Raw genomic sequence first — 13,810 nt, 5'->3', positions numbered from 1 at the left:
CTCGTGATCACACAGGCTGATATGTTGTTCCATGTGGGCTTTTTTGCTTCTGAGCTAGATGGCCGCTTGTTTACCTTCAAGCTTTTAGTATCCATTGTTTCTTATGGGAAAAATATGTTAAGTTCTTGAGCTTTTTCGTGTTCAAACACAAATTTGGAATAGAGTTTGACAGCTGAGGTATCACTATACTAGCCTAAGTGAGGGATGAAACTCCCCTTTTTAAAATTAATTAGGTATTTTATATGTATGTTTATATAAGCATAAACAAAAGTATGCAAGATTTACACTAAAACTTTAACAAGGTTGCCCCATGGAAATGGGATTGCAGGGGAATATTAATTATTTTTATATATAACCTCTGTATCATTACCCTAAATATGTGAATACTTGAGTTATTTTAAAAATTACAAAGGCGCACATGGGAGCAAATGAAGGGGGAGGAAGAGAGAGTGGAGCACATCCTGGCCCACCAAGCCTCGAGGACATTATCCCTGCTCAGAGTAGCCAATGCTCAGAGAGGACCATATGGCCAGCCCCACTACGAGACACAACATCCCTCGCTTACCCATAGTCCCATGGGGGACCACACTGGAGACACAGTGTGGGAATTTGGCCTGATCTGACCCTACCACACCGAGGAAAACACTAAGGGTGTGCAACAGAACAGCAAAGGGAGCAGAGCCAGGATGTCCCAAGGAGTACCAAAGATACACTTTGGGGCCAGGGCATGTCATTCCATCAGACTTGACCAGAAAACACTCCTAAAGGTCAACTGACAGACCTTAAACTATCTACAGGCTTTTCTGGGTTTTTTGGTCATTTTTTGTTGCTTTGTTTTTCTCTGTCTTCTTTTTGTGCCTATTATCTCTGCAGGTCTATTTAGAAAAGATAGGCTGAATAAACAATCTGGAGTAGAAAACAACGGGACTGACAGTTTCAAGGGGACATGGGAGAGGGTGAGGGTGAGGGGAAAGGAAGTGGTGTTAACGAACTCAGGGACAAGGGAACAGCAAGAAATACAAAATCAATGGCAAGGAGGGTGGAAAAGGCCTGGTAGGGCTTGATCAAGGGCAATGTAACCGAGAGGAATTACTGAAACCTAAATGAAGGCTGAGCATGATAGTGGGACAAGAGGAAAGAACTAGGAGGAAAAGGGCATTTATAAAGGTCTAAATACAGGCATGTACATATGTAAATATATTTATATATGATGGGGAAATAGATCTATGTGCATATATTTATAGGTTTAGTGTTAAGGTAGCAGATGGACATTGGGCCTCCACTCAAGTACTCCCTCAATGCAAGAATACTTGGTTCTATTAAACTGGCATTCCATGATGCTCACCTTCCTGACAGGATCGCTGAAGACAAAGTGGGTGCATAAACAAATGTGGTGAAGAAAGCTGATGGTGCCCAGCTATCAAAAGATATAGCGTCTGGGGTCTTAAAGGCTTGAATGTAAACAAGCTGAGAAGCAACAAAGCCCACATGGAAGAAGCACACCAGCATGTGTAATTATGAGTTGTCGAAGGGATCAGGTATCAGGCATCAAAGAAAAAAACCATATCATTGAGAATGAGGGGCAGTGCGGAGTGGGGACCCAAAGCTCATCTATAGACAACTGGACATCCCCTTACAGAAGGGTCGTGGGGAGAAAACAAGCCAGTCAGGGTGCAGGGTAGCAACAATGAAACATAATTCTTAAATGCTTCCTCTCCCTACTATCATGATCCCAATTCTACCTTACAAATCCGAGTAGACCAGAGGATGTACACTGGTGCAGATAGGAACTGGAAACAGGGAATCCAGGACAGATGAACCCTTTAGGACCAGTGGTGAGAGTGGCGATACTGGGAAGGTAGAGGGAAGGTGGGATAGAAGGGGGGAACCGATTACAAGGATCTACGTATATATAAAACCCCCTCCCTGGGGGACAGACAACAGAAAAGTGGGTGAAGGGAGATGTTGGACAGTGTAAGACATGACAAAATAATAGCTTATTAAAAAAAAATAATAATGGCTTATAAATTATCAAGGGTTCATGAGGGGGTCGGGGGACTGGGAGGGAGAGGAAAATGAGCTGATACCAAGGGCTCAAATAGAAAGCAAATGTTTTGAGAATGATGATGGCAACAAATGTACAAATGTGCTTGACACAATGGATGGATGTATGAATTGTGATAAGAATTGTACGAGCCCCCAATAAAATGATTTTTTAAAAATTCACCCAGTACAACTCTATTAATTTTAGAATATATTCTAAAACTCATTGAGTTATAGACTTTTAAACAGGTGAACAGCACACACCAATATCACCTTTTTTATATGGTGTGTAAATTATAACTCAATAAATCTATTAAAAAATTTTTTTAATTATAAAGGCAGATTTATAAAATCTTGTCAGATTTTTTTGTAATCCATTTTTCTCTTTGTAAATCTCACATGAGGCCTTGAGAGCGTAGAAAGAGCTTGGCCCAAAGAGAGAAGACGGCTTGCTTACCTTGGTCTCTCCTGCCGGTTTTGTCACTCAATCTGGTCACTTGCTAACTTAATTTGGACAAGTTCTCTCCCTCTCTGGGTTACCGTTTCTTCATATCAACATCAAGTTCAATTACTAAGGTTCTTTCTGATAAAGAAGATAAAGGGTTGTTTTTTCCAGTAGACCCACAGGTGGCCTAGAGAGCATGATAGCACTCAAGAAATGCTAGTTATGTTGAGTTAACAAAAAAACAAACCCATTGCCATTGACTTGATTCTCACTCAAAGCAACCCCATAGAACTAAGTAGAACTGCTCCTTTGGGTTTCTGAGACTGTAGATCTTGACAGGAGAGCAAACATTCTCATCTTTCTCCAAAGAAGTAGCTGGTGGTTTTGAACCACCAACCTTGCAGTTAACAGCCCAACACTTACCCATTGTACCTCCATGAAAGGTTTTATGAATTAGCAATCCCAGAAGATTCTTTAGATTTATTTTTATTTATTTGAACTGGCAACAGAAAGAACTCATGCTTTCTCAAGTAACTTGCTATTGCCCTGCAGGATTAGAATATGATTCTCAATGCCTTTGCAGTTTTGAAATTCATTTTTCAGAAGTTCTAAAAGGGCAGTTCTGAAGTTACCACCAACTGGTTAGTGTCGCCTTGTAGTGACTTAGAAGGTCGGTTGTTTCTGCAGCGTGGAGATGGTGCGTCAGTTCCCAGCGTGGCCTGCTGTGCTCTCACAGTGTGCAATGACAGTGGTCAGTCCTCATCCCCATTTCTGAGCGACAGATCACCACAGCCGGGACCTGGGTCTGAACACGGTGACGTTAACACAGTGGCTATCTCCCTGCCCGATTCTTGTAGCCACACGGCACACATTCACCACGCCACCCACCAAACAAAATGACCCTGGCCCTGCCAACATGTCTGTTTTCATAATGTACTTTTCCAAACTGTTCTTGTCAGATTTTTTTGTAATCCATTTTTCTCGTCATAAAGATAAAAACCTAAATTAACTAATACCTCACTTATTGGCAAAGAAGAAAGAGGCTTTTGTTTGGCCAGCCCCTTCATTAGCTCTTAATTTCGAGCGTTAGACCCCAACCACGACCAGAGGCCCTGTGACTGTCAAACAGTAGGTGCTCTTCCCATAGCGAGACTTCATAGGCACAAAAGCTGTGGAGAAGTCACAAAGAAAGATAAATCAGTGCAACTTCATACAAAAAATTATTATACCTCAAAAAATATGTGTGCAATTAGAAGACAAGGTAAGAAACTAGATCTGCTATCATCAAAGCAAAGGGTTAAAATCATTTATCAGTACAGTGCCCATAGAACTGCCTGACAGAAACACTGAAGGTTCAAGCATACATTTTACAGAAGGGAGTACACTGGTCACGCAATGTAAGAGGAAACCGTTTAACTTAACCAGATGTTAGTAGTACGATCCTATTGGAAATAAAATAATGATTACAACCTCTTTGTCAGAGTTAAAAGACAGTATCTAGTGCTACAGAGAGTGAAATGCCTTGGACACCTGTATGTAAGTGTTCGTGGGAATAGATGTAGTCTTATATGTCAGAGGATGTCATGTTCTTTACTCCAGCAACCCCCTCATTTCTATATTAAGAAGATAACCTGGAAAAGCTTCCTGCTCAAGAATATTTGTCACAGGATTGCATGTGATTGTTTACAACCCCAAAATGTGAACCATTGAAATGCCTAAAAACATTAAGCACATAGAAGATTTAGTTAATGCCTTGAAGAAATGAATAGAAACAGCAGGATACAGCACATTATGGTCCTGTTTATGTTTTCAGATAGATTTAGAAACCGGCCTGGAAGAAAATACTTCATTTTAGTGTGTCTGGCTTATGGAATTATCGGTAGATTTTATGAAAATCATTTTTGTATTACATGGCCTAAACAAAGACATTAGATTTTACTAAAATTACTTCCATTCAGTGTGAGAACACTTGTGCTCTCATACTTAACAAAAGCTCTGTTGGTGGCTGCCAACAGTAATGGGTAAGTTAATTACTTAAATTCAGTTTGGTAGACAGTCTTTCAAAACACAGGATTTGTCAGGAGAGAGTAATGGAAAGAGCCCTTTATGTCAAAAGAAGTTTGGGAACCAGTGATCTAGGGTCTCAGCCACTAGAGCATAACCCCCCCCCCCCAGCAGCTCTCCCCCCTCAGGCTAAGTCCGACCATGGGCATAGGCTTTTAACTGCCAGAGTGTTACCCTAGGACTATTGAACACTGTGAATAAACTAAGGGGAGGTTTTTATTTTTCAGCATGATCTAGATAATTCCTTTATCAACTTCTATGCCCTCATCCTGCAAAACATGGTCAGATGCAATTGTGTTAGAAAAGGGTTTTCCCCCTGGTCTATTTATAGATCAACAGAAATTACACTGAAAATCGATGTGTAGAAGATTGTCATTCTCTCTTTTTAAACATTTTATTGGGGATCTTACATCTCTTGCCACAGTCCACACATCAGTTGTATCAAGTGCGTTTGTACACATGTTGCCATCGTTATTTTCTAGACATTTATTCCCTATTGAGCCTTTGTTGTCAGCTCCTCTCCACCCCCTCCCCCGATTGTCATTCTTTTATCCATACTGAGATCACCCACTAGCATCATGTGTATGTATTTGAGGAAGTGCATTTGGATAAAAGGATTGCTCTTACCTTCTCTGCTCAGGTCAGAGGGGAAGAATAGGTGAGGTCAGAAGAGGTAAGTGGGGAGGGGAATAGTTCTGGAAAGGAGGAAACAAACAGCTTGTGGCCCTGGCCTCTCCCAGCTTGGAAGGACTTTCTGTACATATAAAATGTCATAACATGAAAGAGCCCTTGTTCAAATGCTTTAATTTTCTAAGAGGCCAAATGGCTCCTGGCTCACTTTGAAGAAGAGTCCATTAGCTGTACGGCAAGTTTAGGAGGCTGCTGCGCTCTCAGCAAATGAGATGAAACTCCGTTGATAAATTGTGTGTAGATTAAGACCATTCCAAACATAATAAAAGCAGCATAACATTTCCTCTATTTTTTTTCTTTTCTTTTATTTTTGTAGGATAACTTTTCTATTTTTTAAAATCATTTTATTGGGGGCTCATGCAACTCTTATCACAATCCATACATATAGCCATTGTATGTCAGCACATTTGTTATCCTCATCATTCTCAAAACATTTCCTTGGTATCAGCTCATTTTTCCCCACCCTCCCCATTCTCCCCTCCCTCAAGTACTTCCTCTATTACCCACCATCTACTTCCAACAGTTACAACACAAGGCTGAACGCATTTTATCTGCTCTGAACTAAATCCCAAACAAAAACAAATACATGTATGGATTGTGATAAAGAGCTGTAAAAGCCCCCATAAAATGATTTTTTTTAAAACATTATAATTTAAAATACCCAAAAGACCATTACCATGTTTTTAAGAGGAAGGAAAAAAAACTTCTAATTTCTTACTCTCATCAGATATCAAGCACATGCCCACATTCCTCATCTTGTCATTTACTTTCAAACTCTTAGGTTGTCACAATCAGAATGAAGACAAGATTTGTACATCGCATTGGATCCTCTCCGTAGTTTCTTTTAATCCATACTTTCATCTCTTTCTTTGGTTTTTCCTTGCAATTTATATGACCAAAACATTCAGGTGGAGCGACCTGCAGTTTCCCACATGCTGAATTTGCTGCTTGCATCCCTTTAGGGACATCTAAGTCATCTAGTGACGTCTCAGTAAACCTCCGGACTGGTAGTCAGACCAGAGGCTTGCTAAGACTCCAGTCCCCACTGTCATGACCCCAATCCTGCCTTACACATCCGGCTACACCAGAGCATGCACACTGGTACAGACAGGAACTGCAAACAGGGAATCCAGGGCGGGTGATCCCCTCAGGACCAGTGGTGAGAGTGACCGGGAGGGGTGGAGGGAGGGTAGGGTGGAAAGGGAACCGATTACAGGGATCTACACATAACCTCCTCCCTGAGGGACTGACAACAGAAAAGTGGGTGAAGGGAAACGTCAGGCAGTGTAAGATATAACAAAATAATACAATTTATAAATTATCAAGGGTTCATGAGAGCAGGGGGGAACGGGGAGGAAGGGGAAAAATGAGCTGATGCCAGGGGCTTACATGGAGAGGAAATATTTGGAGAGTGATGAGGGTAATGAATGTACAAATGTGCTTTATACAATTGATGTATGTATGGATTGTAAGATATGTATTAATTGTAAGATAGCTGCAGTCATCCAATGCCCTCCTAAAACCCAGTCGTCTGAAAGGCTCCAGCAAACCTTTCTCTGCTTTGGTTCCTGTCGATGAGATACACAGGATTTCCTAGAGGGAAGAGAGGGTAGGGATGTTTTATTAGAGAAGGTCTGAGAGAGCAGGAGAGAGGAGCTCACAGCTGTCAGATAGCCTCGTGGAGAAATGGTAGAGAAAAGAGCCTTTCTCTCTTTCAAGCCTCCCTGTAGTCACCTGGTAGTTGTGATGACTGGGCAAGGCACTTGGGCATATGAATAGTTGACTTAATTGGAAGAGTCAGAGTCCATCCAGAAGAGATTTTTACGTCTATAATTTGATTCCCAAGGCTCAACTCTCATCTTTTTAGAGACAAGGTTAGGGGATGTTCTAAGAAAGAGACTCAGGTGGTCAAAATGCTGCCTTGGTATGTTCAGTTTGTCCCGTTGAGGAAGTACAATTTCAGAGTCAAGTCCTCAAGGACAAGGGCGCCTCAAGCAGAACGAGTTTCCTATTAAGCAGTCTGACAACATGTCTTCTATTTCAGATGACTTTTCGGGGCCATGTAAAATAAAATATCGTAGAGCTGTTGCTATTTAACACTGTCCTGGGCTCAGTTGCCCAGCCAGGAGAGTGAAGTAACCTGTTTCTCTTTCTCTTCAGGAGCCAATGAAGTGCTTCTGGTGGTCGGGGGCTTCGGAAGCCAGCAATCTCCCATCGATGTGGTGGAAAAATACGACCCAAAGACTCAGGAGTGGAGCTTTTTGCCAGTAAGCCATAGTGGAACCCATTGTAGGCAGAGAACACAGATGTTCTCATTCCTTGAACCTAGAGCCGAGCTCATCCCGAGAGTAGAAAAGCCGAGTAACAGCACAGTCTTCTTAAAACAGTGCTGGCCCACAGTAGGTATGTGATAACACGGTTGCCGAGTAATGATTGGACTTCAGAAATGTGATTAGCCCAGTGTCAAATTAAGTTCATGTGGCCACACTGTTTAGGCACACTGGATAACCCTCACATACTCTACTGGTCACACTGGGCTAAAATAAACTTAATGTTAGATGGAAGCAATGGGGTTTTTCCTGGCACGGTGCTATATCCGTACGATTTCAGTGCAGACTGAACAATAATATTCTGAGAAACGTGGAAATTTCTTGCCCACTCCTCTAGCTTTTAGGGTCTTAGCATCCTGGCCTTTGGTTAGCAATGCTGGAATGGCTTCCACATCATGGAAATATATCAGCCTCTTAACTCAGACCCCATTTATTCAGATAACTAAATAATGGGAGAAACCATAATCTTTTGGAAGCCTTGGAAAGAGGCAAATGTGTAGAAGACTTGCATCTTCAAAACCACCACAAGTGAGCAAGTAGTCATTTAGTAGGCAGACAGCTGGAGGCCACTTGAGGATGGACCACTGCCTGAAGGATGATGGCTCAGGGTGACAGAAAAAACAAAAAAGAGGATTGTGGATAAAAACAGGAAGCCTAGCAATAGGCAATTGTCAGAGATCGGCCTCCCATCAATGCTCTGTTCCTCTTGTCTTCAAAATCCATAGAGCATCACTCGTAAGAGACGTTATGTGGCCTCAGTCTCCCTGCATGACCGGATCTACGTCATCGGTGGTTATGATGGACGTTCCCGCCTCAGTTCAGTGGAATGTCTAGACTACACAGCAGATGAAGATGGGGTCTGGTATTCAGTGGCTCCTATGAATGTGCGACGGGGCCTTGCTGGAGCCACTACCCTGGGAGGTAGGCTTGATGTTTGCATTTCTCTGTGCCTGAGTCAGTTCATACTTCTCCTGTTACCTGGCAGGAACAAGAAAAGAGCCCTGTAACTGGTACGGCCAGAGACTCCTTTTTGGTTTTGGAGATATTAATGCTACCGAAGCTATTCATTGTCCATGGATGTTTCAGTACTAGCGACTGAGTTGTAAGAGTCTGTGTGCTGGGTGGGAATCTGGCACTGGTTCTTGGATTTTTATAAACTTCATCTAGTCTTCATATGTTCCTGGGGATGATTCTATCTTGTCCTCTTCTTTTTAGACTTCATTGATTTATCCCATAAGAAACACTTTGATTAGTGTGCCTAGACTTTTGAGGAGAATTGGTAGAAGAAAATTATTAGAAGTTTCTCAATCTCTAATAGTCTTATTTGTTTGCTCTGAGCAGATATGATCTATGTCTCTGGAGGCTTTGATGGAAGCAGGCGTCATACCAGTATGGAGCGATATGACCCCAACATTGATCAGTGGAGCATGCTGGGAGATATGCAGACAGCCCGGGAAGGCGCTGGACTGGTGGTGGCCAGTGGGGTGATCTACTGTCTTGGTATTCAGCCTGGGAGAGATAAGAGTGGGAGAGAACTCAGTGGGAAGCAGGCTATGGGGGGGAATCCTATTTACCAGAGTTAGGTTCATAGACTCCCTTCAAGTAAATTACAGTGGCCTAATTCAGTGTGTTTTCCTTTTATGAGGGTTCTGTACAGTTTGTAAACAAAACTTAGGTGCTGTCAGTCTCTCTTCAGGTTAATGGAACGCCTGTGGGAGGGCTGAAACAATAATTAGTCGGAGCACTCATAGAAAAGCTTAACTGAGATTGGACATGGGATTTACCTTCCTCTGTGCAACGATTCTACTTTGTGTTCTCAGGAGGATATGATGGCTTGAATATCTTAAATTCTGTTGAGAAATATGATCCTCATACAGGACACTGGACTAACGTCACGCCGATGGCCACCAAGCGCTCTGGTAAGATTTACAGTCAGATTTACAGAAGGGCCAAGGAACAGTGCTGTCACATCTTGACCGCTGTAGTGACGGTGCAGTCACAGGACAGGCTTATCAGTAAATCATTCAGTGTCACAGTGTGAAACAGATTCCATCACCCTCATTACCTCTGTTCTTTCTGAATGTTGTTGTTCGGTGACATCGAGTCAGTTCCCACCCACGGACACGTTGTGCACACCAGAAGGAAACCCTGCCCAGCCCTGTGCCATCCTCACCAGTGTTCCTGTGCTTGCAGCCACTGTGTCAGTCCGTCTCTGTTGGTTTACCCGCTACCCTGCCAAGCTTAGAAGACGGGTCTCACTGTCTCTGCCTCTAAGGGCACTCTAGCAGCACTTCTCTCAGGACAGACTTGTTTGCCCCTTTGGCAGTCCATGGTACTTTCAGTGTTCATCACCAGCACCACAATTCAAACCCATCTATGACTCTGCCGTCCTCCTTCTTTAGGGTCCAACTTTCACATGCACATGAGGTGGCTGAAACTACCATGGTTTAGATCAGGCCCTCCTTAGTTCTCTAACTAACCTCCCTGATTTACAACACTGCTCTCTGAGTGCTGCTTCCATGAGCATTGATTGTGGATCTAAGCAAGACAAAGTCCTTGACAACTTCGATCTTTTCTCCATTTATCATGATGTTGCCTATTGGTCCCGTAAGGGATTTTTATTTCCTTTTCATTGAGCTGTAAACCATACTGGAAGGCCGCAGTCCTTAATCTCTGGAATATTAGTGTGCATAAAGACAGCTTAAACTTTCAGTTTAATTGTACATATAAAGGAAAAAAATCTTCTTTATTTGTTTGTTTTTAGAGATGTTAACAGGTTAGAATCAGAAAACATAAAGGATATAGCCTTCGTGTTCACAGCAATGCCTTTTCCCAGCCAGGCTGTTAGAAACATCTCTCTCAGGTCTTCAGCCTCTTAGCCATGCAACCCCTTCACCTCTGCCTTGTTCTGTGAGCTGGGAAGCCCAACTGCTCTGCTTCAGGGTCTCAGTGCTGTTCCTCTGTTCTTCCTCATGGCCCTGTGCTACAACCTCTGCTTCCTCGGTCACTTAAGGCTGGGATCTCCCACGATCCACTGGTGGCTCCTCCTGTTCTTCTTCTTAGGTACCATCAATTTGGTTCGTACCCGTCGCATTGCTTTATACAGTAAGATGAAGCATCATCTGGTTCTTTGCCATCTTCACAGTTGTTATGTTTGAGCCCGTTGCTGCAGCTACTATGCCAATCCATATTTTTTAAAAAATCATTTTATTGGGGGCTCGTACAACTCTTATCACAATCCATATGGAAAAAGTCTTTTTAAATTCATCTTTATGTCTTTTGTTTTCCCACATTCTACAGTATCTAGTACAATTTAGTACGTGTTGTTGCTTGTAAGTGCCATCACGGAAACTGTGTGTACAACAGAAGAAAACACTGCTCGGTCCTCTGTCAGCCTCTCGATCGTTATGTTTGAATCCATTGTTGCAGCCACGGTGTTAATCCATCTCCTCCAGGGCCCGCCTGTTTTTTTTACTGACTCTCTACTCCACCAAGCATCATGTCTTCTCCAGCGACTGGTTCCATTTGATAGCATGTCCAAAGTCTTGCCATCTTCACTTCTCAGGAGCATTCTGCTCTACTTCTTCCAAGACAGATTTGTTCTTCTGGCGGTCCACGGTATCTTCAGTGTTCATCATCAACACCCTAATTCAAAGGCGTCAGTGGCCATGTTTTGTTTCTAGAATTCAGATTCCAGGCTGTAGTATTTATTTTCCATACACTCTTTCCCTAGGTGCAGGAGTAGCCCTTCTAAATGACCATATTTATGTGATGGGGGGATTTGATGGTACAGCCCACCTCTCTTCTGTTGAAGCATACAACATTCGCACGGATTCCTGGACAACTGTCACCAGTATGACCACCCCACGATGCTATGTAGGGGCCACAGTGCTGCGGGGGAGACTCTATGCAATTGCAGGGTAAGCATTTAGAAGCCAAGCTAGAGCCATCGTGTCCAGTGCAAGAGTGCATGTGACCCGGTGCTCTTTCTTGGCTGGAGACAGGGTTCGGTCGGGTGGGGGAAACGTCTCCACCGGTGGCCTTGAAGGACTTGTGTGGGAAAGAATCAAAAGCTCAGTTTCTTCTTTTTGTTTCCCCCACTTAGATATGATGGGAATTCCCTACTGAGTAGCATTGAGTGCTATGACCCTATCGTCGACAGTTGGGAAGTCGTGACATCCATGGGAACCCAGCGCTGTGATGCTGGGGTGTGTGTTCTCCGAGAGAAGTGACCATTGGAGCATCATCCAGAGCTAGTGACCAGTCCCAGGGGCAGTGTGAGGGACAATGGCGGATCCTTTCCAGAATGTCTATTTCTCACTTGTGTGCACAGGGCAATTACAAGCACCGGTGCAATAATGGCTGTACTTATTTGACCCCACTCCCCTGCGCCATGGCACTTTCCCCGGAGAAGGGTGGCTACAGACACGCAAGGAAAGACAGTGCACGTTGAACGGATGTGGAGACTCCGGACAGCTCTCCGTCATGGTCTGGGGAGCACTTTCCCTTTCCGTGTGCTTGGGAGACTATCTACATGTTGTGCCTCGTGTGTTGCAGAGAGGTCAGGTGACTCTGACCTACTCAACTGGACGGATACCAACGTGAACTAAGCTTAGGACACGCTCTTTAAGACTTTTTTTATCCCCTCTGGGAACAAACATCTTCTGTAGTCCACAGGTAGCTAAGGGCACCACACTTCCCTTCTGGAGGAGAACAAAGGGGGCATCTCCTATTAAAACTTTGGGTGTTGTGAGGAGAGGTTCATCTGGCACTCACTAAGGGGACAGGGTTAGTATCTGAAGTTAGAGAGGAAGTGAACTGGGAGTGAACCAAGAACACCACTGACTATCACCTGGGAGACTGAGAAGGGTGTTTTATTAGAAGGATCTCCTCTTTCCCCAAGGTTTTTCCAAAGTAAGTTACTACATATCTCGACACTGAGAGCCCATCTGAGAATAACCGAGTTGAACACATGGGGGGATGAGAGGAGAGGGCGTACATGGGAGTTACATGCCTAGGAATAAACTAGAAGCAGCTGTGATTTTACAGTCATCTTACTCCCGCCAGGCTTCATCCGGCCAGCGCAAGGCTTCCCTAGAGTGGGTGGGAGACTGTCTTCCTTTGTTGAATCAAACACTACGACATGGTTACATTTCTGTACTATTTATTTTCAGATGGGATGGTGTGACAGCAGCCTCAGTTCAGCTACCTGATTAGGGCCCCATTCTATTAAGGGCACACTTCCACTAAAGAGTGGTTTTTACTGCTGTTTGGTACAATTAGGTCTTTGCTCCTATAAGGTTCCCTTCCCTGGCCTGAGAGAGGGTTTTATTCATCCTGGTACAATTAGTTATTATCCTAGAACAATCAAGGAGAACCAAAGCTCTTGTGCTAGTTCCAGTACCTCTGTTGTCACCATTTCTGAGCTACCCGTCAAAGCTGCTGTGTGTGGGGGGGAGTGAGATTTCTGCTTTATGGGTATAGGATGTGTGGGATAATAACCTAAACAAGGATGCACTTTCCCTTTGCTCTGAAATTCCATCCCCCCACCCCCTACCTTCTGCAAGTTGTGTTGACCCACAGAGTTCATTTCCTTTGTATTTTTTTAAGAAAAAAATTAAAAATCAGCTGACTCAATTTTCTGGGGGAGTTTATGACGATCCAGCACTACCATCAGCAGACTTTGGGGTATAGCGGGGAGGCAAGGCAGATATGACCAGCTGCCAGCGCAGCTCTTCAATCCTGTCTTCCTACATGTTTGCCCACTAACCCTGTCTCTCTCTTAGACTCAGAGGTGGCATCTCCACCGTCATGGACATTCTCAGCAGTAAAATGTTTAAGGGAGTGCCACTTTTATTGGCCCCTTTGACACTTGTTTACCTAAAAACCAAAGAGTAAAGAAGAAGCCATCCTGAGCACATTAGGTCCCCGCTTGAATTGTAGGATTCTAGTCACCCTAGCCCTTTTGATTTATGGCACGGCATATAAACAGTGATGCAAAAACCCTACTAATCTCAGCGGAAGGGGGAGGAGCCCTAAGTACAAGTTGTGACTAGTAAAGACACTTCTATATATAAGTGTTCTTTAAGAGTGCACTAGATACACCAGCGTCTGCAACTTGCAGCTCATACTGTCTCAGAAGAGCCTGGGGTTCATTTGAAGGGAGGGTCAAGAAATGGGTGAAAAATGGTTCCTAGACGTGATGAGTAGGTTGTTGTCAGTGCTGAGATCTCATTCT

General features: G+C 43.6%; 1 protein-coding gene across 1 annotated transcript in view; it reads left to right on the top strand.

Moving 5' to 3' along the window:
- KLHL12 (kelch like family member 12) overlaps positions 1 to 13,209 on the top strand; it is a 38,154-nt gene extending 24,945 nt beyond the window's left edge. Inside the window, exons 6-11 of the mRNA XM_030887807.2 lie at positions 7,403 to 7,509; positions 8,298 to 8,493; positions 8,914 to 9,072; positions 9,393 to 9,491; positions 11,306 to 11,492; positions 11,678 to 13,209. Of these exons, the coding sequence (XP_030743667.2) occupies positions 7,403 to 7,509; positions 8,298 to 8,493; positions 8,914 to 9,072; positions 9,393 to 9,491; positions 11,306 to 11,492; positions 11,678 to 11,804 (875 nt within the window). The 3' untranslated portion in view covers positions 11,805 to 13,209. The remainder of the gene's footprint in view (positions 1 to 7,402; positions 7,510 to 8,297; positions 8,494 to 8,913; positions 9,073 to 9,392; positions 9,492 to 11,305; positions 11,493 to 11,677) is intronic.
- Positions 13,210 to 13,810: the final 601 nt, after the last annotated feature.

The sequence above is a fragment of the Echinops telfairi genome, unplaced genomic scaffold (genome assembly GCF_000313985.2).
Source record: "Echinops telfairi isolate 266 unplaced genomic scaffold, ASM31398v2 ScPeMD7_7424;HRSCAF=8462, whole genome shotgun sequence".
Lineage (NCBI taxonomy): Eukaryota > Metazoa > Chordata > Mammalia > Afrosoricida > Tenrecidae > Echinops > Echinops telfairi.
This window is presented reverse-complemented; position numbering and strand designations above follow the sequence as displayed.